At 43.1% G+C, this 27,973-nt stretch overlaps 1 protein-coding gene across 1 annotated transcript in view; it reads left to right on the top strand.

The window, feature by feature from the left end:
- The window catches only part of KIAA0586 (KIAA0586 ortholog), a 104,327-nt gene that overhangs the window by 23,499 nt on the left and 52,855 nt on the right, over positions 1–27,973 (top strand). The window contains exons 10-21 of the mRNA XM_040968630.1: positions 400–532; positions 1,573–1,790; positions 2,552–2,624; positions 5,431–5,661; positions 6,975–7,149; positions 10,750–10,944; positions 15,823–16,010; positions 18,717–18,821; positions 19,343–19,423; positions 20,718–20,911; positions 23,874–23,992; positions 26,981–27,180. Of these exons, the coding sequence (XP_040824564.1) occupies positions 400–532; positions 1,573–1,790; positions 2,552–2,624; positions 5,431–5,661; positions 6,975–7,149; positions 10,750–10,944; positions 15,823–16,010; positions 18,717–18,821; positions 19,343–19,423; positions 20,718–20,911; positions 23,874–23,992; positions 26,981–27,180 (1,912 nt within the window). The remainder of the gene's footprint in view (positions 1–399; positions 533–1,572; positions 1,791–2,551; positions 2,625–5,430; positions 5,662–6,974; positions 7,150–10,749; positions 10,945–15,822; positions 16,011–18,716; positions 18,822–19,342; positions 19,424–20,717; positions 20,912–23,873; positions 23,993–26,980; positions 27,181–27,973) is intronic.

Here is a 27,973-nt window from a genome sequence, read left to right as displayed (position 1 = left end):
CTGCTGCTTTCGTCCCCAGGCACTAGTAGGGATTAGTAGGGAGTTGGAGTGGAATTGGAGTAGCTGAGACTTCAACCAGCACCTGTAAGGGATTCCAGCATTTATCAGATATTCTAGAAAGCTGGATCTTTACTCTCACTATTGTATAGCAGAGTGGATTTGTTTCACTGATCTGGAGGTAAGTCTGAATGTTAGCATGTACAAGGCAAACTTTTTGTTTCCTCTTTTCCTGCTGGGCCTAAACATTCCTGGTCATTTTAATTTTGTCTTGTAATTTTCTGCCTAATAAGCTCATTGCATAACTGATTAATGGTAGTATATAACTGCCTTGCAAATAAGAATGGTGCAAAATTTTATGTAATCAAATATTTGCTGCACTTTTTTCTTAATCTTTTATAGCATTGGAACTCATTCTTTTCAAAGATTTCCTTCGCACGAAGAGCAAGGAACAGCTGAAGGAACTGGGCAGAAGTCTAACAATATTCTTCATGATCTCAGCCAAAAGAAGAAAGAAACAAATGGCATGATACCGGTGAGGTGTTAAAAACTGATGGTTTAAAGTAGGGCCCAACCACGCTGGCCTTGTGGCTGAAGTCCTCGCCTTGAACATGCCAGGATACCATATGGGCACCAGTTCTAATCCCAGCAGCCCCTGTTCCTATCCAGCTCCCTGCTAAAGTACCTGGAAAACAGCATGGGTTAGTTTGAATGCTTGGGCGCCTGCACCCATGTTGGAGTGGAGAAGAAAGTCCAGCTCCTGGCTGGGACCTCGCTTGCCTTAGCCATTGTAGCCATTTGGGGAGTGAACCAGAAAATGGAAAACTTATCTCTGTCTGATCCTCTCTCTCTGAACTCTGGCTTTCAAATAAAATAAAGCTTTAAAAGAATTATGAAGGATTTAAGAAGTTATACACACAGAAATCAAGAGGAAGGATGAAGATAAAGCAGTGAAAATATGCTTGAGTAAAAAATTTCCCAGAAATCCTCACCAAGTGATCTGTTTAATACTCATCAGCGTAGATGGGGTCACATGGTCCTCTGGCTTCTAGCTATTTTTGGAAAAGAAGCCATAAAAAAACCTTAACTTGTAAATTGTCCTTGTTTTTCTGAAGAAGAAACCTGCCCTTCTTGGTTTCAGCTTTGTCTTTTTTTGTTTGTTTGTTTTTGTTTTTTAAGATTTCTTTATTTTGATTTGAAAGGTAGATTTACAAGACAAGGAGAGACAGAAACATCTTCCATCTGCTGGTTCACTCTCCAAGTGGCTACAATGGCCAGAGCTGAGCAGATCCAAAGCCAGGAACCCATAGTCTCTTCTGGGTCTCCCATGCGGGTGCGGAGTCCCAAGGTTTTGTGCTGTCCTCCACTGCTTTCCCAGGCCACAAGTAGGGAGCTGGATGGGAAGCAGGGCTACCAGGCTTATTACTCTTCAGTTTGAGAAACTGAATCCTTAGAATATTATTGAACTAGAATGAGGCCTCAGTGATACTAATAACAGTATTAATTCTTATTTGGATTAAAGTAATCAATGTTAACTTTAGTTTATAACTATTTGCTGTTTTTTTTTTTTTTAAGTCAAAGGAATGTCAGGTTATGTTGAGGCTTGCTGATCTTCCACAGAATTCAGCTAAGTGTCAAGCAGATAATCCAAGATCCATTTTGAAAGATGCTGAGAAGATTTTAAGAGGAGTCCAAAACAATAAAAAAGTACTTGAAGAAAACTTGGAAGCTATTATTCGTGCGAAGGATGGAGTCGCTGTGTACTCATTTCTCAATGCGTTATCTACGGATAGGTAAGCAGGATGGTGGCGCCCAAATTGTGCTTTAGAATTTATGCGGCTCCAAATTTTGTGCTTTAGAATTTTTTTTTTTTAAAGATTTATTATTTTTTTCATTGGAAAGGCGGATATACAGAGAGGAGAGACAGAGAGGAAGGTCTTCCGTCCGATGATTCACTCCCCAAGTGAGTGCAACGGGCCGATGCTATGCCGATCCGAAGCCAGGAGCCTCTTCCGGGTCTCCCACGCGGGTGCAGGGTCCCAAAGCTTTGGGCCGTCCTCAACTGCTTTCCCAGGCCACAGGCAGGGAGCTGGAAGGGAAGCGGGGCTGCCGGGATTAGAACCGGCGCCCATATGGGATCCCGGGCGTGTAAGGCGAGGACCTTTAACCACTTGCGCCACCGCGCCGGGCCCTAGAATTTTTTTTTACCAATCATTTTAATTGGTTTAGTGTGCTTCAATATTTAGAAGCTGTTATATTATTGCTTTTGAAGATATGAAACCTATTATAAAGTTGGAATTTCTATAAATTGTGATACCAATTTTCCTGATGAAAATTTTTAGTTTTTTTTTTCACCTTTTGGTAAGCATCTTCTATTGTTCTTTTCAAGCATTTATCCGTCTAACAGTTGCTGAAAATGAATGACACTGGTTTTTCCTTTGCAGATGAAACATATTGCTGCACAGTAATTCACGAATAAGTAAGAGTTAAAGCTGGTCCGGGCCTGGCTGTCAGGGCGTTAAATAACAATTTAATTCCTTTCTTTGTTTTGTAGAGAGATGTCAGAGAAGATTAGAATTAGGAAAACAGTAGATGAGTGGATTAAGGCTATTTCTGCAGAAATTCAGGTAAGTGAAAGAAAAATCTGAACATTAAGTGAATTCTTGGTTGTTAGCATTGATTCCAGCTGTGGAGTATCAGCCTTGTGCTCTAAATATTCTTATGTTTAAATCTACTTATATTTCATTTTTTTAAGGTTTGTTTACTTTTGTTTGAAAGGCAGATATTTATAGGGAGTTGTTTCATGCCTCAAATGGCTACAACCGTTGGAGCTGGGCTGATCCAAAGCTGGGAGCCAGGAACTTTTTCCCAGCCTCGCACATGGTGCGGGTGGAGGTGAACTGGCACCTGTTTCGGATGCTAGCACTTTCAGGTGGAGGATTAGCATCCTGCACCACCCTCCCAGGCCCCACTTATAATTCTCCCATCCAGGTACTAACCAGGCCTGACCTTGCTTAGCTTCCACAGAGTGGTTGTGTCCAGGGTGGTATGGTTGTAGATCTCCACTTATAATCTGAATTTCACTCTGTCACATTTAATTAGGATGAGCTTGCTTTTATTCATTCAGTAACTTTACCTATTAAATTATGCTATGGGTATTATCTGGCAAATTACTGAATAATAGCTAAAATATATGTGAATAATTTGAAAGGAAGTTGGATAAAAATATTAGAAAACAATTGTAGAGGACAGGATTTTTTAAGACAGCAGGTTTCAGGGGCCAGCATCTTTGCATAGTGGGTCATGCCACTGCTGTTAATGGTAGCATTCTGTATGGACACTGATTTGTGTCCTGGCTGCCCCTGAGAGTGATCTGAGACAAATAGCAGAGGGCCAAACATTTGAGACCCTGCACCCAAGTGGTAAACCCAGACAGGGCTCCTGGCTCCTGGCTCCTGCCTCTTGACTCCTGAGTTGGCTGATCTCTGGCCATTGCAGCCATCTTTGAAGAAACAGGAGATCTTTCTGTGTAAGTCAGATTTTTCAAAATAAAAAGCCAAGAAGTTCATTTTTAAGAAAAAACAAAACAAAACAAAACAAAACCCAGGATATTGAGACACATTGGTTTACCGAAGTAAAAACACAAACCATAATTATCTACAGGGGGAGTCGGCGGGGGGGGGGGGGGCGCCCTCCTGGATTTCCGTGGTTCCTGAGTCTGCAGGTGTCAGTCCCTGGTGGAAGAACAGCCTCCTTCCTACATTGAGAGAGGACCTGTTGGGTCTCTGAACATCAGCAGCACAGAATTCTGGGAGTTAAGTTATTCAAAGGTTCAACCATTTAAAGTTCTTAAAAATTACGTATTTGGGGGTTTGGCATGGTAGCCTAGTAGCTAAAGTTCTCACATTGTATGTGCCAGGATCCCATAAGGGCTACAGTTTGTGTCCCGGCAGCCCCACTTCCCATCCAGCTTCCTCCTTGTGGCCTGGGAAAGTGGGAGAGGACAGCCCAAAGCCTTGGGATCCTGCATTCGTATGGGAGACCCAGAAGAAGCTCCTGGGTCCTGGCTTCATATTGGCTCAGTTCCCAAAATTGTGGCCATTTGGGGAGTGAACCAGCAGACAGAAGATCTTTCTATCTCTCCTCCTCTCTGTATATCTGAATTTCCAATACAAATAAATAATTCTAATCAAAAAAGTTACATATTTGGTAGAACACAACTAAATAGGAAACTTGTTATTTTTATTTTTATTATTTTTTAAAAGATTTATTTATTTTATTGGAAAGTCAGATATACAGAGAAGAGGAGAGACGGAGAGGAAGATCTTCCATCCGATGATTCACTCCCCAAGTGAGCGCAACAGCCGATGCTATGCCAATCTGAAGCCAGGAACTTCTTTCGGGTCTCCCACACGGGTGCAGGGTCCCAAAGCTTTGGGCCATCCTCGACTGCTTTCCCAGGCCACAAGCAGGGAGCTGGATGGGAAGTGGAGCTGTCGGGATTAGAGCTGGCGCCCATATGGGATCCTGGTGTGTTCAATGCGAGGACTTTAGCTGCTAGGCCACGTCGCCGGGCCCAACTTGTTATTTTTATATAATGTATTTTTTTTCTTACCCTGAACTTGAAGATGTTCTTGTATGCTTACTTATAGTGATATCAAGACAGTTACAGAATTCTTCATACTTGATTGTTTTAGAGTGTGTCTATAATGCTGCTCTGAAAGACCCAGGAGGCAGGCCAATGTCAGGGTCATTAGACTCACCTGGCCTCCGCAGCCCATCGCTGGCAGTGTGTCCCGGTTATTCTCAAGTCCATGTGAAGCCTGTGTTTTCACATCTGCATGTAATCTTAACTTATAAATGTTTACCCTACAGTTTTATTACAAAGTTGTTATTTATTTTTATAGGAAAGGCAGATTTACAGAGAGAAGCAGACAAAGATTTTTTGTTTGCTGTTTAAGTCCCCAAATGGCTGTAATGGCTGGAGCTGAGCCAGTCTGAAGCTGCGAACCAGGAGCTTTTTCTGAGCCTCCCATGTGGGTGCAAGATCCCAAAGACTTGAGCTGTTCTCCGCTGCTTTCCCAGTCCACAAGCAGCAAGCCTGATGGGAGGTGAAACAGCTGGGACACAAACCGGCACCCATGTGGGATGCAACACTTGCAAGGGGAAGATCAGCCGCTTTTGACACTTATTCACATGATTTAAACATGAAAAAAAAGTACAAAAGTTTGTTATTACAAGAAGCGTGACCCTTACCCTGTTCCTCTTTCATCCAGAAAACTTTTATTCATATCCAGTTAGTATTCTTTAAAACATTTAAAAGTGCTAAACTGTGTTTATGAAAGAGCAAAGACTCAATTATAATACTCTGTGATATGACAGCATTACTATTTTCATGAATTATTAAGTAATTTAAATTTTATGTGTGTTAAGGATGAACTGGCAAGAAAAGATTGTGAACAAAAGAGATGTGATCAGAAGACTCAGAGGAACAAGAAAGCTCAGAATATGAGTAAAGATATGAAAATCAACTCACAAGTCAAAACTGCAAACAAAGCTGTGATTCCAAGAAGACATCCTCAGAGACAAGTAGAGGAGCAGTGTAGAACTCTGCCTGTGAGGAGCGCCCCTGCCTCCAATTCACAGAAAAAAGAGAGAAAAGAAGTAAGATCCTGATCTTGGTTTATGACATGAAGGTTACCTTGTAATTGATCATTTTCTTCAAGATACAAATGAAGTGAGCATAAAGATGTTTAACATTCTGGAGGACTGTACAGAGGTCAACTGTGCTTACTGATACTTACAGTTCTGGATCTGTAACATGTAAGACATTACCCACAATCCATTTTTCTTCCTTCTGAGAGGTCATGTTTACAAACCTAGAATTGTAGTTGCAGCAGGTTTGTCTAGAGCTCATCTAGTCCAGAACTGTATTTTCTTGTTCATGGTACCCAGTAGTGTGTGTGTGTGTGTGTGTGTAGGTGTGTAATAGAAAAATATGCATGGTTTTTTTAGTATTATTTTTTAGTGTGATAAATGCATATCTAATTGCTAGTGCAAACAAGGCGTGCTATCGGATGGCACGGAGGGAATTTTTTGGATTGCTCTAATTAAGCTAACTTTCTTAATTGTGAACATTGATCAGATTAGTAAAGCATCTGAAGTAGTGCTTAGCACTTAACTGATGCTCAGTAAATGCTCTTTTTGTTGGCATTTTGATTATTTTAAGGCCAGGAATATGTAAAGTCATATAAAGACCAGGTTTGTTCATTTTTATTTCACGTGAGTTTAAGATATAGGTTAACTTTTTTTTTGAGATTTTATTTATTTTTATTGGGAAGTCAGATTTACAGAGAGAAGGAGAGACAAAGATCTTCTGTCCGATGATTCACTCCCTAAATGACTGCAATGGCTGGAGCTAAGCCATTCTATAGCCAGGAGCCAGGAGCTTGTTCCGGGTCTCCCATGTGACTGCAGGATGCCAAGGCTTTGGGTCATCCCCTGCTGCTTTTCCAGGCCACGAGCAAGGGAATGGGAAACGGAGCAGCAGGGACATGGACTCGTGCCCAAATGCGATTCTGGCCCATTCAAGCACGGACTTTAGCTGCTAGGCTACCGTGCTGGGCCTGGTTAAACGTTTTTAAATACTATCTTTTTAGTGTTGAAAGTTTGTAAGAACACACACTACAGTATTGCCAGCTTAAAACGAAGCCTGCTGTTGATTTATTAAATTCTGAGTTCTTCTGCGTCGCTGCTTTAGCAGGGCTGGACCAAGAGATTTTCCTTGTTCTTGGATGTTTTTTATATTTAATTTTGATAATATATTGTTTCAAGATTATCTCCAGAATTTAAAGACTGTGTAGAGCAAAGGGTTTTTTCTGACCTGGTAGATTATTTTTCTGGTATTTAACCTGGCAACAGGAGACTTTAGAAAAATGAAATAATTGATAGTAATTGAATAAACTTCATATGTATAGGGGATTGTGAAAGCAGCTACAGTGATACAAGATGAAGATTATATGCTACAGATTTATGGAAAACCAGTTTATCAGGGCCATCGCAGCACTCTTAAGAAAGGACCATATCTCAGGTTTAATTCTCCATCTCCTAAATCCAGGCCACAACGACCAAAAGTCATAGAACGAGTTAAAGGTGAGGAATTTCATTTTTGTATTCAGCTTCATTTTTATGGTATCAGTTTCATATGAAAATTCTGTTTACTTTTTATTATTACTTAGAAAAACAGTTCATATTATACAGTGCTTAGGGCTGAAAGAGTGATATCTTCTTGGGGCGGTAATTAATTGACCACATTTTTTTTTAATATAAATTACCTTATTTTTGATATTTACATAGTTGAAAAGGATGTTGTGTCCATGTGGGCCACTGATTCGGGTGGGGACGGTTGAGGTCTGGGGAAACATGGATGAGACAACTGCCTCCAAGTTTTTTCTCCTTTGTCTGAGTGGGGATGGAGAGAAGGAAAGGGGGCCACTCCCAACAGCCAAACCACATCAGTACCTAGAAGATGGGGGACAGCCACTTGATGGTATGCTGAGATCACCAATGTAGAAGAACGTTCATTCCAAGGGTATTGCTTAAGTAGTTCAGGAGTTCTGAGACACTGTTGGTTTCATTGCTCCAAGGTTGAGGAAATGCTTTCCAGATCTGTTGGCTGACATAGTCCGCCGTAGAGTATCCACTTGCTCAGGTACTTGCTGTCAGAGGTTGGCCGGGGGAGTTGTCCAATCTATTCTGCCCTTCATCCTCTGACATGGTATTTGATGTCCTCTCCAGGCCTCAATGAGCTGGTTGTCATGTCCTCCATGTGAATTTGGGCATGCTGTCCACTGCACAGATATCAGCAATTTAGGAAGCCTGACCCTGCCTGATATATACTTTCCAAGGTTAGACCACAATCTTGTGATTTTCACTGTGGTCGAAATTTTGAGTCTGGTGTCCAGTGGTGGGGGGATCTCCCAAGAAACCTCACTTGAGGTACCCCCAGACGCAGTTCCTGTGTGTGTCAGCTGGCTCAATCCATCACCCAGTAGAGCAGAGTTTAAAGATCAAGTCACAAGATAGGAATAAATTGGAATTTTGAATTGGTATCTGCGGGTAAAGCAGCATAAAATTATTTCCCATGAGACAATGAATCCTGAATAATCTAAATTAGTCTCCAGGGGGAATAATCATTTCTTTGAAGACCTTGGTCCATTATGTTGTTAACAACAGGGAGACCAGGTAAATGTCATGTCCTATTGTAGCAAAGTTTGGGAACCTTTTGCCGGCCAAATATCATTTTGGTATTTGTTTATTTTTTACTTGAAAGTCAGAGTTATAGATTGAAAGAGGAAAATACAGGGAGAGAGGTGTTCCATCAACTGGCTCACTGCTCAGGTGGCCACAATGGCTTGTTCTGGGGCAGAACAAGAGCCCAGAGTTTCATCCCATACACTACACTGGGTGTAGTGGCCCAGGTACTTGGATCATCTGTTCCTGCCTTCCCAGGCATTAGCAGGGAGCTGGATTGGAGGTGAAGCAGGCAGGACTAGAGCCAGCACCCATATGGAATGCAGATGCTACAGGCGGAGAATTAGTGTGCTGTGCCACTGTGTGCCAGCCTGAATTTGAATATTTATAACACCATTCACAGGCCATACAAAATTATCGACTTAAAAATTAGCACTACTGGGGGCCAGCTCTATGACTCAGTTGATCAATCCTCTGGCTGCAAGTGTTGACATCCAATATGGGTGCTGGTTCTTGTCTCTGTCTCTCCTCTCTATAACTCTGCCACTCCAATAAAAATAAGTCTTTTTTTAAAAAACTAGCTTGGTAAAGATATATTGAATTTTGAGTTTCCTTCTCTGGCCTCTGGCTGTTTTTGCAGGATCAGACCATGTCATTTCTTTGGCATTGTATGGCACAGTCTTATGTTCCCCACCCTTGCTTACTTTACTATTTTTTTTTAAAAGATTTATTTTATTTTTATTGGAAAGGCAGATATACAGAGAGGAGAGACAGAGAGGAAGATCTTCCATCTGATGATTCACTCCCCAAGTGAGCGCAACGGCTGGAGCTGAGCCAATCCGAAGCCAGAAGCCTCTTTCAGGTCTCCAATGTGGGTGCAGGGTCCCAAAGCTTTGGGCCGTCCTCGACTGCTTTCTCGGGCCACAGGCAGGGAGCTGGAAGGGAAGCGGAGCTGCCGGGATTAGAACAGGCGCCCATATGGGATCCCAGCATGCAAGGCAAGGATGTAGCCCCTGAGTCATCTTGCTGCTCCCACCCCGCCCCCTGCTTTTTTTCTTTCAAAGAGCCTTAGAGAGCTAAGACAAGCAATGCTTTTGGTTGTTTTTATACATATCTAAACACATCTTCAGTGGCAGGTGCTTGTCACAGATGTTTAAGTCACTACTTGAGATGCCCATGTTCCAGCAGAAGTGCCTGGGTACAGTTCCAGGTCCAGCTACTCTGCTTACAGTATAATTTCCGGCAGGTGTGTATTTCTTTTTCTCTCTAAAACAAATTTAAAAAAATTGAATGTTTACATATGAATGCATGTTTTATCTAACATCTATCACTAATGTGCTTTGCTATATTTCAATTAAAAATATAGTCTCTTGGGCCCGGCGTGATGGCGCAGTGGTTAAGGTGCTCGCCTTGCACACCTGGGATCCCATATGGATGCCGGTTCTTATCCCGGCGGCCCCGCTTCCCATCCAGCTCCCTGCCTGTGGCCCGGGAAAGCAGTCGAGGACGGCCCAAAGCTTTGGGACCCTGCATCCGCGTGGGAGACCCGGAGGAGGCTCCTGGCTTTGGATCGGCATAGCATCGGCCATTGTGCTCACCTGGGGAGTGAATCATCAGATGGAAGATCTTCCTCTCTGTCTCTCCTCTCTGTATATCTGCCTTTCCAATAAAAATTAAAAAAAAATCTTAAAAAAAATTAATCTCTTGAATGGTTAGTTTGAAATTTCTCAACTTATACTTTAGCAGTCCATAAAATCCTTTGACAGGGTATGAAAACTAGTGGATTCCATAGAAATCTGTCCTCTTTCTGCAAAGACACACATAACTCCGATTTTAATTTTCTAAAAATTTAGAATGTATTATCCATATAAATCTACTTATTAGGAATAGAATTAAAAGTGGATAGAGACTGGTTTAAATTGATATAGAATAATAGTATATACTACTTCGAAGAATAGACATCGGCTCTTCAGAATTAAGTTCTGAGTAAAGTGCAATGACAGAATAAAGAATAAAATTCCAGTTCCAAAACTATTCCCATGGAGGCGTAAGTTCATGAATTCAGCAGTTCTGTCTAGGTGTTCTCAGAAGCCTTGTCAACTCTTTTGTTCTAGTGACTGTGTCTATTTTGTTATGTGGTTGCACATCGGTTGTGATTCTATTCAGAGGCTGGCACACTTTGGCGTACATATCAGCTGCCTATTCCTGTAACTGAAGTTGTATTTTGGTCCTTCATTTATATATTGTCCCTGGCTGTGCTCAGTGGACTGCAATGGACCCGAGTCATTGGAGCTGAGACCACGTGACCTACAAGACTGAGACACTTACTCTCTGGGCTTTGAGACAAAATTGGCCAGGCTCTAGTTTGTGTCTTACTTGGGTTGTAACTTTATTATGGAAGGAGCTCTTTAAGAAGAACAGCTGCTGTTCTTTATAGGGCTGGCCGGCGGTGGGTGAGCAGGTAGCGTTTGTAAATTTCTGCATTGATGATGACCACAGGCACTAAAGTCAAGTCAATAAGAACGCAGACTGACTTCTATGCAACGAAACCTGCGAAGACGGATGCCAAGGTGCAGCGTTCCCTTGCCACACTGCCTCAGCTGGAGCAGCAGTATGTGTTCAGCCCGAGCAGAGAAATGCCTACTTTTTCAGGTGCCCTGGAAGGTCATCTCATTCCCATGGCAATTCTTTTAGGTAAGAACCACAAAACAGGTGAGGTGGATTTTAAATTTTTATCAGAGCAGTAGCAAAACATAAAAAATGGTGCTGGCATAGCAGTCCCCTCCATTTGCCATGTGTGTTGTGTGTATTTGTGGAGAGGGCCTCAGGATGTGTCTTATGCTGTGTGAGAACTAGATCTCAAACAGTGGGTACGTGTTGTGTGTGACTCCTAGGGAAAATTCTACTGGTACTGCTGTGCATGAAATGGAGTCCAAAGAAATGTTTACACATGTCATGGACATTCATAAGAATTCAAGAAGTGTGATCGGCTTGTTAATACTGGTATGATTTAGAAGAATTATTTAAAGTATTTTATGTACTTTTGAATTAGGATATGATAAGTAAAATTTGTGTGGTTGCGTGTTCTAAGCCAATTATTGATTTACTTGAGCTCTCTTCAGTCATCGTGTTAAAAATTGAACAAGTTTGTCTCACATCAGCTGTCCTCTTTAGTGTTATTGTGATTCTTCTTATTCTTCCTTCTTTTTCATATATGATTTAAATAGGAATTTTTTTAACTTAATTGTTAATTTTTGATGCTACAAGTTAATGGCACATCATCTGGATCATACATATATGTGTTCAAATTAATTGATAATAAAATAGCTGGCACTTTTAAAATCCTTCTATGTGCCAGGTACCATACTAAGTATACTCAGTCTTCCTGAGCTGCTTTCCCAGGCCACAAGCAGGGAGCTGGATGGGAAGTGTGGCGGCCAGGATTAGAACCAGTGCCCATATGGGATCCCAGTGCATTCAAGGTGAGGACTTTAGCCGCTAGGCCATGACGCCGGATCCCCACGTTTCTTTTTCTTCTTCCTGTATGTGGGAGAAGGGGACAGAAGGGGAGAAGACACATCCAGCATCCTAACTGCATTAGTACCTGAGAATGGGGGATGGCCACCTGATGTCATCCCAGGGTCCCCAGTGTGGAGCATGCTCCAAGGGTTCTGCCCAAGTGGTTTGGATAGTTCTGAAATGCTGTTGATTTAGTTCCTCCAACGATGAGGAAATCCTTCCAAGGTCCATTGGCTGACATAGTCCATCTTAGAGTCACCATTCACCCAGAATATTTACTGTCAAGACTTGACTGGGTAGTTGACCAATTTGTTCTGACTTCCATGCTCTGCTATGATACTAGATGTCCTCTGCAGGCCCCAGTGGACTGCCATATCCTCCATGTGCACCTGGGCATCTGTCCGCTGCTCCAGCTGAGTCACTGAGGAGGCCCAGTTCTGACACTTGCACTCCGTGGTCAGACACAGATCCTGTGATTCTCAGCATGGCTGGAGTTCTGAGTTCAGTGGTTTGGTTGGGGAGATCCCTGAAGAAACCTCATGTGAGATGGTCCCAGACCTGACTCTTGTGTGTGCTTGCTAATACGGGGTCTGGCTCTGTCTGTCACCCACATCAACCTGTGCACACCGGTGGTTGTAGTTGCTGGGTCAGTTCTGTCTCCAGCCCCATCTCTTATGCAAACCAATCGATGCTGCGGCCCAGACCAACCCAGCCCACCACACACTCAGCCCTCATGTACACCAGTGGGAACTGTAGCCTAATTGGAGCAACCCCAAATGATGCCCCTCATGCTGCCCCCAGCTTTGGTTCCTGCATCTGCTGGTAAGTGCAGCAGAGTGGTCCAGTCTGTCCCACATCCCATTCAGCTCTTGTATACATCAATGGATGCTGCAGCCTAGCTCATCCCAACTGACCCCACTATCCAGCCAGGTCCACCCCCAGCTCTGGTGTTGCGGCAAAGCCTGACCAGCTTACACCTACTCTGGCTCATGCATGTACCAGTGTGTACAGTCAGTTAACCCACCTTGGCTCTCCCCCTAAACTTGCTCACATGTAGGCCAACAGCTATCACAGCCCTACCTAGCCTGGTGTGCCTCTGATCCTAGTTCTCACGCTCTCCAGTGGGAGCAGTGGTCCAGCAGGGGGAGTCCTTGTGGTCCGCTACCAAGTTGGGCACCTCTCCTCTGTTCCCCCGCCCCTGGTCTTATGCATGTTGGTGGGAGCTGTGGGCTACTCTGGCATGGCTTCCTCACCTCAGCATTTGCTGGTGGGGGCTGTATCCTGGCCCAGCCTGGTCTACCCCCAGTTCCTGCTCATGCTGGTGGGTGTTGCAGCCTACCCAGCCCAGCTTTCCCCAGTCCTGACTGTAATGTGAACTGGCTGGTGTTTCAGCCCAACCCAGACTATCCTACATCTTGTCCTTGGTTCTCAGATCTCCCAGTGGGTGCTATGAACTGACCCAGCCTGGCTTGCCCCTAGACCTGACCAACAAGTATGCCAGCGGGTACTATAACCTGGCCTAGTCTGGACTGCTCGCAGCTTTGGTTCTTAGATTCACCTGCAGTTCCCCAAGCTCCTCTATCAGGTTTTTTCCCATTGGCAGATCTTGTACACATCAGTAGGTCCTTGTCCCAGCCCTACTTGCTCCACCTCCTGTTCTGGCACGACCAGTCTTTCCTGACCAGCCCACATCCATTCTGGTTCTTACTCTTGGGTGCTACAGACCAGTTAACCTGGTCCATACCAGTTCTCATGTGGTTCAGCAGGTATTGAGACTTAGCCCAGCCTATCCTACACCCACCGTGGCTCTCATGAGCACCAGTGGGTGCTGGAATCTAGCCCGATCTGGCACAACCCAGACCTAGTCCACACCCATGCCCAGGGACACTGCAGTCATGTCCAGCCCAAATCACTGCCCTCATTCCAGCTCTTGCATTCACCAGTACAAACCGCAGCCTACCTGGAGTGTCTCTTAGCTCCCCAACCAGTCCTGTTCAACCAGGCCTGTTTCTAACTACAGATCTTAAATGCGGCAATGGTTGCTCTGACACAGCCCAACAGAGCCCATCCCTCATCTTGGCCTTTACCATGGGATGCTGCAGCCTGTCCTGGCCCAGCCTGTACCCATTCCCAACTCTCACTGGTGGACACTGCAGCCTAGCCCTGCCCAGTCAGCCCCATTCCTGGCTCATGCAAACTGGTAGGAGTGTTAGCCTTGCCCAGCATGACTCACACTCCATCCTGGGTCCTGTGTGCCAGTGTCCTAAGGTTTACCGCACCTCCTACCCCCACTGCCAAAACCAACCCGTACAGTTGCCAACAAGTGGAGCTACCTTGTCCAGCCTTAACCAACACCTAGACATGAATCATATGCTCACCAGTGGGAGCTATGACCCATCAGGGGAGTTTCCCAAGTTCTCCCACCAGGCCCACTCCCAGACACAGAACTTATATGTGCTAGCATGTTCTAGGCCCTTACCTGGCATAGTCTGTGCCCTCTGTCTTGGTGTTTGTATGAATTGGCAGATGTTGCATCCCAGCTCTCCCCACACCCTATTCTTGGGTGCACCTGTAGGAGCTGCAGCCTGGACCAGCCCGGCCTGTTCCCAACCCCAGAACCCGTGAGTGTCAGAGGATTCCATAGTCATGCCTAGCTCAGCCCTTCACTATCACCTGCTCTTGAGCAAACCAGAGGGTAATTGCAGTTTCACAGGGGTGAACTCACACATCTCACACAGAATCTATCCCCAGATCTGGACTGGTTACTGCCTTGGCCCAGCAGAACATTACCCCTGTTCCAGCTCCCACTGGCGGCTACTATGATCTAGCCCTGTTAGGTAGGCCCCTAATGCTAACTTGAATGTGTGCTGGTGTGTGGTGGTTGGCAGTGTTTGGTGATAACTAGCCAAGCTTAGTTCTCCCACATGGAAAGGTATGTTGGTCTGACCCAGATAAGTCTTCTGGCTTCTCCTCTCCAGGCCACTTGGTTTCAGCCTCCTCTCTTACCTGCAAGTACAGTGACCTTGTTGGTGGAAGTCATTCCTCACCTACAACACACTCCTCCAGCAGTCCTCCCACCTACACATCCTCTTACCCACTTCTCTGAGCAATCTGCAGTCCCTGTGCCCAGGAACACACGGGTTCCCCAACCCAACCTTCTGAAGCCTAGTCTTCAGGTGGGGTGGTGTGCTGGCCTAGAGCTCTGCCTGCCCACTATTGTCCCCTGCTCCCGGACCCTACCTCTCCATCCACCAAGATCCAAGCACATTCAAAGTTCCCAAGCCCAGTCTACCATTGCACCATGCCATCATGCTGACCTAGGGGTCTCTTCTCCCCTCCCCCCAGCCGTTCCTGGACCAGGCATGTGGGAAATTTCCTAGACTCACCCCTCTTTCCTGGGCGTGAGTCTCCAGGACCCCACATACGCCCACTGGTGCCATCCACCATGCTCCCAGATCCCCGTTAGATATATTTTTAAATTATTTTTTAAAGATTTGCTTATTTTTATTGGAAAGGTATGTTTACAAAGAGAGCCATCCACTGGTTCACTCAACCAAGTGGCTGCAATGGCCAGAGCTGAGCTGATCTAAAGCCAGGAGCCGGGAGCTTGTTCTGGGTCTCCCATGTCGGTGCAGGCCCCAATGCTTTGGGCCGACCTTGACTGCTTTCCCAGGCCACAAGTAGGGAGCTGAAAGGGCAGTGGAGCAGCAGGGACAGGAACTGGTACCCATATGGGATCCTGGGTATACAAGGTGAGGACTTAGCTACTAGGCTACCGTGCTGGGCTGTACATGTTTTAAAAGGTGTATGGTAATAGTACCTCAGAGCCTTCATTGTCAAGGGAACTAGGGTGCTGAAGTTCCTAATAAGTGTTGCTGTTGCTGCTGAAAGGATGGTCTAGTGAGTGCTGACAGATGCTGGTGGGATGATAGGTGGTTGCCAGATTGGTGCTTTCCTTCCTCGAGAGAAAAATGCACAAAGATCCAGGTAAGGTGTTAGACTTTCCTTTTATTTCTGACATAGCTGACTCATTTTCTTTTGTAAACTTCTTAGGACAAACGCAAAGTAATAGTGATTCCGTTCCACCTGCTGGAGTAATTGTAAACAAGCCACACCCTGTCACTGTGGTTACATCTATTCCCCCATCATCTCAAAGAAAAGAAGCCGCAGTAAAGAAACCTAACATAGCAGTTGTAGAAATGAAATCAGAAAGAAAGGATCCTCCCCATCTTGCTGTGCAGGTATGCAGGACTCAGGAGCAGAACATCTTAATGGGAAAAACCCCTCCTTTGGCTTATCATTCATGCTCTGTATGCATTATGTTGTTTTGTGGAAACTGGGCTTTCATCATAGCTACTTATTTTAGACTGGGATGTTAGTCTGATGGCTCTGTTCTTGTCTGTGTGATTTGAGCTGCTCTTCTGGCCAGTGACACTTTTTAAGTAAGCTTGATGTTTTCTAAAGGGAATTACTGGATAGTATAGTGTAATCAATGTGTGATTAATACTTCAGGCATTATACCTACATAAAAAATGAAGTTAAGTTTCCATAAACTTTTGAAGCATTCTGGTGTAAGACTTGAATATAGAAAGAACTAATACTAAAAAGCGTTAAATACTCAAATTCCCATGTTCTCCCAAGTTAAAATATAATTTTTATTTTAAGCAATGAGACTTTTAAAACACTTTTGAACTTTATTATCATTTTGATGTATGAAAGAAAAACGACTTAAGAAAAGTGAAAGAATTTGGGATTTTGATATGGTATACAATGTTTCAGAGGTAGCCATGGCGATTTAAAAAGAAAGTAGTGTCGATTGAGACTTCATAAATCAGCGGCAAAAAGGATTCTTTTAATGAAATAATGTGTATGTAAGTCATGTGGGAAGAAAGGTCAATTTTAGACTCAATTCCCACTATGTAGCAAATGTACCAATTGGACTAATGGCAAAAGCATGAGAAGAAAAATTAGAAAATAATTGTATTGAATTTTTCTTATCAAAACGGAATCTAAGTCTAGATATAAGAAAAAAATTTGGGCCTGGCGCGGTGGCGCAAGTGGTTAAAGGTCCTCGCCTTGCACGCCTGGGATCCCATATGGGCGCCGGTTCTAATCCCGGCAGCCCCGCTTCCTCTCCAGCTCCCTGCCTGTGGCCTGGGAAAGCAGTCGAGGACAGCCCAAAGTTTTGGGAACCTGCACCCGCGTGGGAGACCCGGAAGAGGCTCCTGGCTTCGGATCGGCATAGTATCGGCCCGTTGCGGCTCACTTGGGGAGTGAATCATCGGATGGAAGATCTTCCTCTCTGTCTTTCCTCTCTGTATATCTGCCTTTCCAATGAAAAAATAATAAAAATAAATCTTTAAAAAGAAAAGAAAAAAATTAAATATGATAGAATAATAGATTTCATTTTATACAGCATAAAACTTATATATATTAAAAAAAAATCCTGAATTCAAAGGAGAACAGCAGAGGGCAGTGAGGCTCAGCTGTTGAGCTGCATTTGAAAGGCCAGCATCCAGGGGAGCACTGGTGTGGAGTCCCAGGTGCTCCCTTCTGGCCCCGCCCTGCTCATGTGCCTAGGAGCTCGTCAGAAGATGGCCCCTACTACCATGTGCACATGCCAAATGGGAGTCCAGCCTCCTGACGTTGGCCTGGCCAAAGCCTGGCCATTGCAGGAGAGAATCAGCTAATGGAAGATCTCTCTCCTGTCTCTAACCCTGCCTTTAAATTAAATAATTTGAAAAAGTGAAAAAAAAGGAAAGAAATAATATTCAGTGAGTGAGAGTAAATGGAATGAAGATGGTGAAAAAGATTAAGTTTTAATTGTTACCTCAGTTTGGGAGGCGTAGAGAGAACGCTGCTGCCCGTGGTTTAGTCTTCACATGTCTGCAAAGGCCAGGGTGGGCCCAGGCTGTAACCCGGAACTGAGACGGGGTCTCCCCTGTGGGCAGTGGGCACCCCATTGCCTGAGCCTTGGCTGACTGCCTCTGGGGGTGGGGTGGGGTTGGACTTGGGGGGACTGCCTTGGCAAGGGGCTGAGACCAGGAGCCAGGGCTGTGCCTTGAAACTAGGCAGCCTAACCAGGTCAAAACCTGTTCTGAATTAACTTTTAAATATAAAAGTCTTTATAAGTTAATAAGAAACAGTGTAGACCCAACTCTAGAAATCTTCAAAGGAAATGAATAAAAGCCTATAAAAGAAGAAATTTATCAGAAGAAGAATTTGTCAGGAAGCAAATTGAATAAAGTAATTTTGCTAGTAAGCAAGATAATATCAATTAAGATAACTGTACTTCCGCTTTGAACCTTTTTTACTGAGTAATTTTATCCAATTTTAATGCGAATTGCATAAAACTTAGTATTGTTCTGTTTTTGATGTTTAAATAAAGGTTTTTTGGGGTTGTGTTTCAACAGTTGTTAATAAAAATCTTAAATTTCATGTCCTATCCAGGAAATTCATCTGATACCTAGCGTAATGAACTCATTCACAATTTGAGAAGGAAACCCTATATATATAAAAAGTTGTTTTGTTTTGTATGGTGATAGACATATATAAGAGTGGAAAATTTGGAAATATTCTAAATGTTTACCAAAGTACATAATTTGTGAAGGCCTTTATAGTAGTTGAGTCATTATGTAGTTACATAAAAATAAAAAGGCTAAATGGAGGCATAATTAGGTGTTTTGACCTAATAAATTCTTGAAAAAAAATCAAGAATGAAAACTGCTAAATTTACCCATGTATAGATGGTAAAATGACAGATGAAATTAACTCGAAATTGAAGGGCTTTGCATGTTCTTCCCTCTCCATATTCTGTATAATATGCTTTCGGAATCTGAGCTTCTTCCCCAGCGGCTCCACAGTCAGACCTTGAGTGGCATGCTTGGTGTCTTCCTGCTGGTCCTTCCAGAGTGTCAGACAGCATGTGATGTTGTGTTCCGTCCTAGGTGTTGCCCAGTGTGGATATCGACAGCATCGCCAACAGCAGTGTGGGGCTGAGTCCCTCCCCTCGTCCTGAGGACCAGTCTCCCCTGCCGCAAGCCTGGATGCAAGTATGTGTCAGAATCTTAGTACACATGTCATTTCTAGTCCCTTGTGACTGTCATTTCAACTTGAGTTATCGCATGCAAAACCTTTTATCATAATTGTTATCTAATTTTGAAAGGCAGAGTTACAGGAAAAGAGACTGCAAGACTTCTTCCATTCACTAGTTCACTCCTCAAATGGCCACAGTGGCTGTGGCTGGGCTGGGGCAAAGCCAGGATCCTGGAACTCCATTGGGATCCCCCATGTAGGTGGTGGGAACTTAGGGTCCCAAGGTTTTGGGCCGTCCTCGACTGCTTTCCCAGGCCACAGGCAGGGAACAAGATGGGAAGTGGAGCTGCTGGGATTAGAACCAGCGCCCATATGGGATCCCGACATGTTCAAGGTGAGGACCTTAACCATTACGCTATCGTGTCAGGCCCAATCCATGTAGTTCTAAGCTTTCCCTCTAAATGAAGTTAGGTTAGGATTAATTGCATATAACATTTTTAAAAAGCACAATAAAATGTTTCTGAAAATGCTTTCTTAGACTCCAGAATTAATGAAGGTAGACGAAGAAGAGGTGAAGTTTCCAGGAACTAACTTTGAAGAAGTAATTGATGTGATACAGGTAACGAACTTAGAAACCATGAAAAATTATTTTTCTGCAAATATTTTTCTAAGTGGTCAGATATCATTTGTTAGTAAGATTATTATGTCATAGCGCTTTGAGAAACTTGATTTACCTTTTGAGTTGAATATATACGTTTACTGTAGAGTTGTTTTGGTTAGCTGTCTGCGTGAGGCTTGGTGACTGTGTGCTGTTTCTCCCTAGAACCCAGCTCCTGTGTTTCCCCCTGCCTTCCTCTGTCTGCTTTGGCGTTCTTCCCTCCAGTCTGTTTTTCTTGATTTCTCTTGATTTCTGGAGTAGTGCAAGGTCATCTGTGACTTTGAAAGCTAAGATCAGTTTGATTAATTAATGAAGCCCTATTTCCGTGTAGGAAGAGGTATGCAATATAATAATGGTCAGGATGGTTCTCATGTGAGGGGGTCTTTTGAAATTTTGAAGAATTCTTTGTATTCGTAAAGCTTAGCAAAAATATTTGGCAAATCTACTTATTCATTATATAAGTGAGAGAAACAGTTATGGAAGAAGCAGATGATTGGACAAGGACAAGTGCTCCTGTCCCAGCTCTGCCACTTACTAGCTGTGAACTTAATTTTGTTGTTTGGAAAATATAATTGGATTATAGTACTTAAGATATTGAACATTTTTGAGAGATGTATTATTTGTAGATAAAGTGATATGATTTGCTTCAAAAATAATGTGTAAATGGAGGAGTGGGCTTGGGACTGCATATTCGAGATGCCGTATAGCTGGTAATTGCTGGAACTGGGCAACTGGTAAATGTGACTTGTGTTACTTCGATATAACAGATGCAGAATAGGGACATTATGTAGTCTTAAAGATTATAGCATTTATTGTAGGGAAAAGTTTTTGAATTTCATAATCCTTTTGATCATAATGTCATTTTTTACAAATAACAGCATGTTTAAGTATAAATTATTATTTCTGTAAAAACTGTGACACTTGGAAGCAATCAATTTTAACAGTAATAAATTCACATGTTTCTAGAGGGAGATATTAATAATGTTTTAAGCAGGAATACTAAGTTTTCTAGTTTTTTATAACTATATAAAATGAATGTTAAATTTAAAAAAGATAAAATAATTGTATAATTAGAATTTGTTCAGGGTGATATTTATGAGTAATATATATGTTATAATTAATGTGGTACCACCTTAGAAATGCTGTTGAATAATTCAGAAAATGTTGTTTAATTCGTATAGCTAAGATTCTTGAGAATAGTTGTTACTCAGTAAATGTTGACAAATGCAGTTGTTTTCTTTTTTATCTTTATTAGGAAGAGGAAAAATGTGATGAAATTCCAGAATGCTCTGAACCAATTCTTGAGTTTAACAGGAGTTCTAAAGTTACTTCTACAAAATATAACGGTCCTCCATTTCCACCAGTTGCTGCTGCTTTTCAGCCGACTGCTGATATTCTGGATAAAGTCATTGAAAGAAAGGAAACATTGGAGAATAGCTTAATTCAGTGGTGAGTTTACGGTGATATCGGTGTAAGTAGAATTACAGTAACATGTGAAGTACTTAAGTGATTTGTGGGGAAATATAATTGAAAGATAAGTTTATGTTGCTGCAAAAAAATTTAAAAATCAGTGCCTGTGAAAGGTCTTCAAAACATTCGTGGAGGGTCCAGCACAATAGGCTAGTGGCGAAATATTTGCTTTGCATCTACTGGGATCCCATATTGGTGCTGTTTTGAATCCTGGCTGATCCACTTCCCATCCAGCTTCCTGCTTGTGGCCTGGACAATCAGAAGAGAATGGCCCAAAGCCTTGGGACTCTGCACCCATGTGGGAAACCCAGAAGAAACTGGCTTTGGATCAGCTCAGTTCCAGCCATTGCGGCCACTAAGGGAGTGAACTAGTAGATGGAAGATCTTTCTCCTTATGTCTTCTTTCTGTAAATCTGACTTTCTAAAAAAAAAAAAAAACTTAAAATTAAAAAATAAATCTCTTTTTTTAAGTGTTCATGGGAAATATGTACTATTAAAAACGGTGTGTGGGACTGGCACGATGTCTTAATTGGCTAATCTGGCTGCTCTGCTTTCAATCCAGCTCCCTCCTTGTGGCCTGGGAAAACAAAGCCTGGGGGCCGTGTACCCGTGTGGGAGACCCAGAAGGAGCTCCTGGCTCCTGGCTTTGAATCGGCTCAGCTTGGGGAGTGAACCACCGGATGTTTCTGTATCTCCTTCTCCACGTAAATTTGATCTGCCTTTCCAATCAAAACAAATCTTTTTAAATTTTAAATACTTTTTACTATTTTACAAAGTCTCAGATTTGAGTATTTATTTGAGAAGTCAAATAACAGAGATAGAGGAGAGAGACAGATGGACAGAGAGAAGCTTCTCTGCTGGTTCCCTTACCGAGTGTCCACAGCAGAACCGAGCCAGGAGTCAGGAGCTCCAGCCAGACTCCAGCTGGCACTCCAATGAGGTTAACTTGCTGTACCACAATGCTGGCCCTGGAAACTTTTTTTTCTAAGATTTATTTTATTTTTATTGGAAAGTTAGATTTACAGAGAGAAAGATCTTCTACCCACTGATTCACGCCTCATGTGGCCGCAATGGCCAGAGCTGAGCTGATCCAAAGCCAGGAACCTGGAGTCTCTTCTGGGTCTCCCATGCGGTTGTAGGGTACCAAGGCTTTGGGCTGTCCTCAACTGCTTTCTCAGGCCACAAGCAGGAAGCTGGATGGGAAGCAGGGCCTCCGGGACCAGAACCAGTGGCCATATAGATCCAGCACCTGCAAGGTTAGGACCTTAGCCATTAGGCTACTGCACCTGCCCCTGGAAACTTTTAAGTTTAATGTGCATTGGATCAGTAGGAATGACCTAATTTTCATTTCTAACCTAAGTAATTTGTGTCTTCTGTTTTTGTCCTTGTGAGCCTGGCTAGAAGCTTATGTATTTTATTAATCATTTCAAAGACCCTGATTTGAGTTTTGCTGATACTTGTCTACTGTTTACCTGTTTTTAAATTTCCATAATTTCTTCACAAATGTTTTTCTTGTTCCTTCTTTATTTGCTCTGGACTCTAGTTATTTTTCTTCCAGTCCCTGAATATAAAAAGATATAATTTAGACAAAACTGACTTTAGATCTTCCTTATTTTCTAATGCTAGAAAGTTTTCTCTGAGCTCTGGTTTTGCTGCGTTTTCAGCAATTCCAGTAGTCGAATTTCCTGGTTCACTGCCCAAGTAGCCGCAACTGCTAGAACTGAGCTGAGCTGAGCTGAGCCGATCAGGAGCCAGGAGCTTTTCACGTCTCCCATGTGGGTACAGCGTCCCAAGGCTTTGGGCCGTCCTCGACTGCTTTCCTAGGCCACAGGCAGGGAGCTGGATGAGAAATGGAGCATCTGGGGTATGAACACCCATATGGGATTCCTGTGTGTGCAAGGCGAGGATTTAGTCACTAGGCTACTTCGCTGGGCCCAAATCCATAAACTTTTCTAAAGTGCTTGTATACAGTACCTAGCACTTCAAAAGACACTGTTCTCAAAGTTTGTTATATAGCTGCAACATTAAACCCTATTATGTAATTATTACAATTTGCATGTGACTGTAAGATAAATTCTTCTCTACTTTCACTTGTGAAAAATCTTAATGAACTTAGGGAGTAAGCCAAAGAGCTGAGTGTGGTTTAAAATTAGGTTTAGAAAACCATTTAGTGATATCAAACAGATTAAAATATGCTAGTGTATAAATGAAGCAAGTTGCTAACAATATAGCTTCAGTGACAAAACCTTAGTGAAACAAATGTTGATGGAACACAAGTTTAAGAAACGCATATCAGATTGTGCCCTCAGGTTATCTCTGAACTTAGGGTTGTGAGCCTCAAGAACAAAAACAAACCTTTTATATATTTTGAATTTTCTACAGTGACCATGCAGTCTTTACATATAACAGTTTTTAAGAAGTCAGTTAGTTAATCCTCTAAAGAAATTACCAGAAAAAAGTGCTCTTCTGTTTTTTCCGCTCTTCTGAGAATGATGTTGGGATCTGGTGCTGAAGAGGAAAGCTGACTTCCCTCACAGCGTGTGTGTGTGTGTGTGTGTGTGTGTGTGTGTGTGTGTGTGTGTGTGTCCTTGGCGAGGGTCAGCGGGGCTTTTCCGGCTCGTACCTAACATGGATTCATACGTGTGCTCATACGTGTCAATGGACTGACATTGCAGAGGCTCTCACTGGAGTTGAAGCTCTTCCTGACGTTGCAGACACTGCCTGATTTTGACTTCCCGCAGTGAGACTGTCCCCCGTGGCTTGTTTTGTCAGGAGACACGTTGGGGCCTTTTCCTCCCAGATTTCACTTGCACACCAACTGTTTTCACGTGTAAATGTTTGTGCCCATCAGCAACGGTGTCCTTTGATGCAGGGAATATGCCAACCTTTTATATATTTCTATCAAATGCAGTAATCCTTATTTGATTCCTTCCTCCTCCAGGGTGGAGCAAGAAATAATGTCACGAATGATCTCTGGGCTCTGTCGAGTCCGCCAGCAGGCCGGTCTTGATGTCAGTGGCTCGGTCAGCGAGGCCAGTGAGCCTCTGTCCTCAGGTGCTGGTAAGTGGGGGCGAGTTGTCTTTGTTTCTTTGCAACTGAAAAGCCAAACTCTTGGTTCGATATGATTTAAGAATCACAGAAGCAAGTCATTCCTTGGCTGACAGACTACTAGCTCTTCCTTCCAGACTCGCTTCTCAGTAATAGTAATGTTCCTTCTCCCTCGTGCCCGGACGCGCGTTGTGCTTTCCAGTTGATTTAGCCTCTCTCCCACCCTGCCAGCCCCACCGTCTCTGCTGCTCCCATCCTGCCTTTGCTGCCATTTTCCAGATTGCTGGCCTGGCTCAGGACTGTCACTGCTCAGGACTGGGGCTGTTTCTCCGTAGTGCCTAGGCCTTCATTGGCACCTGGTAGAGATTTAAGTCTTCACCCTGGGTGAGGTCCCTAGCCCTGGCTTCTCACTCCGACTGCCTGCTGATGCAGACTCTGGAGCAGTGCTGAGGACTCAGTACCTAAATTCCGGCCACCACTTGGCACTCCTGCTGCTGGCTTCCCAAGTTGGCATCCTGCCTGTTGCAGGCGTCTGGGGAGCAAACTAAATGGCCAAGAGCTCTGTCTCTCTGCCCGCCTCTGGCTCTCTCCCACCCTGCAGCTCTCAAACGGATTTCTTCTTTTTTTTTTTTTTAAAGATTTACTTCTTTTTATTGGAAAGTCAGATTTATAGACAAAAGGAAAGAACAAAGTCAATTCGAAGCCAGCAGCCAGGAGCTTCTTCTGGGTATCCCATGGGGGTGTATGGATCCCAAAGCTTTGGGCAGTCTTCCACTGCCTTCACAGGCCACAGATGGGGAAGTAGGTGGAAGGTAAGTGGAGCAGCCAGGATACAAACTGGCAACCAAATGGAATCCTGGCGCAAGCAAGGCAAAGACTTTAGCGATTAAGCTATCACGCTGGCCTCTTTTTTTTTTGTTTTTAAAGATTTATTTATTTTTATTAGAAAGTTAGATTTACAGATAGAAGGAGAGACAGAAAGATCTTCTGTCTGCTGATTCACTTTGAAAGTGGCCACAGTTGCCGGAGCTGAGCTGATCCAAAGCCAAGAATCAGGAGCTTCTTCCAGGTTTCCCACGTGAGTGCAGAGTCCCAAGGCTTTGGGCCAGTCTTGACTGCCTTCCCAGGCCACAAGCAGGGAGCTGGCTGGGAAGTGGAGCAGCCGGGACATGAAACTATACCCATATGGGATCCTGGTTTGTGCACGGCAAGGATTTAGCCACTAGTTACGGCACTGGGCCCATCAAATAGATTTCAAAAAGAATTTAAGTGCTCATTAAATGGTCAAATTGAGCTTTCTTTATAGAACCGTGCCTGGCTAATTCTCCCTTCCTCTCCTTATCCTCCCTCTTTCCTTCTTTGTTTTGTTCCTTAGCTTCCACGTTGATCAGCTTTTTAAAGGTGTAACGAACTTTCCATAAAAGTCCCCAGTTGTAAATGCACAGTTAGGCAAAGTTTGATGACTGTACATGGCTGTCCAGTAGCCACAGAGTTGTGCTGTAGAGCATTGTGTGGGACAGGCGTTGTGAGCGCTGGCCTCCAGCAGGGACACCGGCTCCCTTCCTGGCTGTTCCACTTCTGCTCCTTGGTGATCGCTGGGAAAGCAGAAGGAAGATGGCCCACACTACACGGTACGGGAGACCCGACGGAGACCCGGATGGTCCAGTCCTGCCTGTTGCCAGCCGTTTGGAGAGTGACCCAGTGGATGCCAGAGTTCTCCATTTCTCCCTCTTTTGTATCTCCATCTCTACCTGTCCTTTTCTCTGTCTTTCAAGTGAATATCACATACATAAATCTTTAAGAAAAAGAAAAGCAGTTGTATCATCCCCACAAGTTCCATTTCTTAGACAATTGCTGACCCCATCATGCCCGTCGGCCCCTAACAAACACTGACCTGCTTCCAAGCTGCTTTCTGTCACTGCGTTTTTTCCAGGATTTCATGTATGTGTAATCATATAGTATGTGTCTTTTGCTGGCTGGCTTCCTGTGGTTTATCGTAAAACTTTAGTGCTGTTGGATGTAATATTAGAGTATATGGAAATACTAGAACTTGTTAAACTGCTTACCAATGCATTGAGTATTTATTAGTGCATGAATAAATCTGTGAGCATTTGCAAACACACCTTTGGTTAGACACACCTTTTAATTTATGGTGGACATATGGGAATTAAGTTTTTAACTTTGTAAGAGATTAAACTAAAAATTTTTCCAAAAGTAGGTGTGCTAGTTGTCATTCCAGTCAATGGTGAATTCAAGCCTGTTTGCTCCACATCCCCACATCCCTACCCGTTCTTAGTGTTACAATATCTTTATGTAGCCATTTGTATATATGTGGTGATCTCTCATGACTGTTTTTATTTATATTCCCTTGTTTCCTATTTATATATTATTTTGGTAAAGTATCTTTCCCGATCTTTTACTTATTTTCAAGTTGAGGTTTGTGTCCTCATTGAATTATAACATTCTTTATTTTGCATGTTAAGTCTATTGTGTATTTTTTTTTTTTTTGCTTTAAGTGGTTCTCCATTTTAAAAATAAATTTATTTTTTATTTGAAACTCCGAGTTACACAGAGAGAAGGAAAGACAGAAATCGAGATCTTCCATTCTGTGGTTCACTTTTTGAATGTCGAAAACAGCCAGAGCTGGGCTGGTCTGAAGCCAGGAGTCCCTTCCTGGTCTCCCATGTGATTGCAAGGCCAAGATTTTCGGTCATCTTCCCTGCTTTTCCAGGCCCATTAGCCGAGAGTTGGATTGGAAGTGATGCAGCTGTGGCTTGAACCAGAACCCATATGGGATGCTCAGATAGCAGGCAGAGGCTTAACTTGTTGTGCCACAATGCTGGCTCTAAGGATGTCATTATTTGTGTCATTATCCTAGTTTTTGATTTTTTTGTAAGTTGATATATTTTTATTCTCTTGTTATCCCTGTATGTAACATATTGACATTTTAAAAATTTTAAGAATTAAAGGTTTGACTTGCAATCAATTCCTTATTTTTAGTGGAAAGAACAGGCAGCGGTGTCCTCCAGCTGTTTGTCGATGCCGGGGTTCCTGTGAGCTCAGACACGGTTAGCCATTTAGTGCATGAAGCCTTGGCCGAGACCATCGCTGTCATGCTGGGTGACAGGGAAGCGAAGGGCGCACATCCCGCCGCTGCAGGTGTTTCCCGTGATGCTTCACCCAGCGAAGGCCACTTGCCGGTAGGAACGGTCCTCCTTCCTGTCTTTGAATTCTGGGAGTTTTGGTACATTTATTAAAAGCAACAGAATGGAAAAATTTTTAATTGCATAATGTGAGATCATGGTTTATAGTAGAGTTTATTCCGTGTTGGTATGAATTATAACAGTTCCCCAAACATTTTATTTAAAATTTTTTCAAGTCTGTAGAAAAGTTGAAAGTATGAACATCTTTATATACCTTGTAGCTATGCTTAATGATTGATAGGTTTTAGACACTTTTTCAATCTACCTTTATATCTGTCTGCTATGTTATAAACTCTTTGAAAACTGCAGACATCATGACACCTTGTTTTAAAAGCATCAGCATTCTCTCCTAAGAGCAAGATTTCTCCAACTACCATGATCACACTCACCGAAGTGAACGTCAGTATGTTAATAATGTAGGATACAAGTTCATAGTCAGTGTTCCTAATTGGTACAGAAATGTCCTTTGCAGCTTTTTATTTTTATTTCAAAATATGACAAAGGATCGTGTTATTTTTTGTTTAAGTTTATAAACTGATATTTTTAATCTTTAAAAATATATTTCAGATACTTCTATTAGTTTATTTAGCCTCCCTGTTGTCAAATTTTTCTAGCCTACTGTGGCAGTGTGAGGTTATATAAATCCAAAATTTACTCGACATTATCAGATGTTTACAAGTCCACAGTCATTGCTGCTACTGCACATATACCACAAAGTAACCATTTAGGTATATGCAATTTTATATGTATATGATGTCTGCAGAGATAGGGAATGTCATTATAGTACCAA

This window comes from Ochotona curzoniae, unplaced genomic scaffold (assembly GCF_017591425.1).
Source record: "Ochotona curzoniae isolate NIBS_2020 unplaced genomic scaffold, NIBS_Ocur_1.0 scaffold_4701, whole genome shotgun sequence".
NCBI lineage: Eukaryota > Metazoa > Chordata > Mammalia > Lagomorpha > Ochotonidae > Ochotona > Ochotona curzoniae.
Note: the sequence above shows the minus strand (reverse complement) of the source record. Positions and strands in the feature narration are given on the sequence as shown.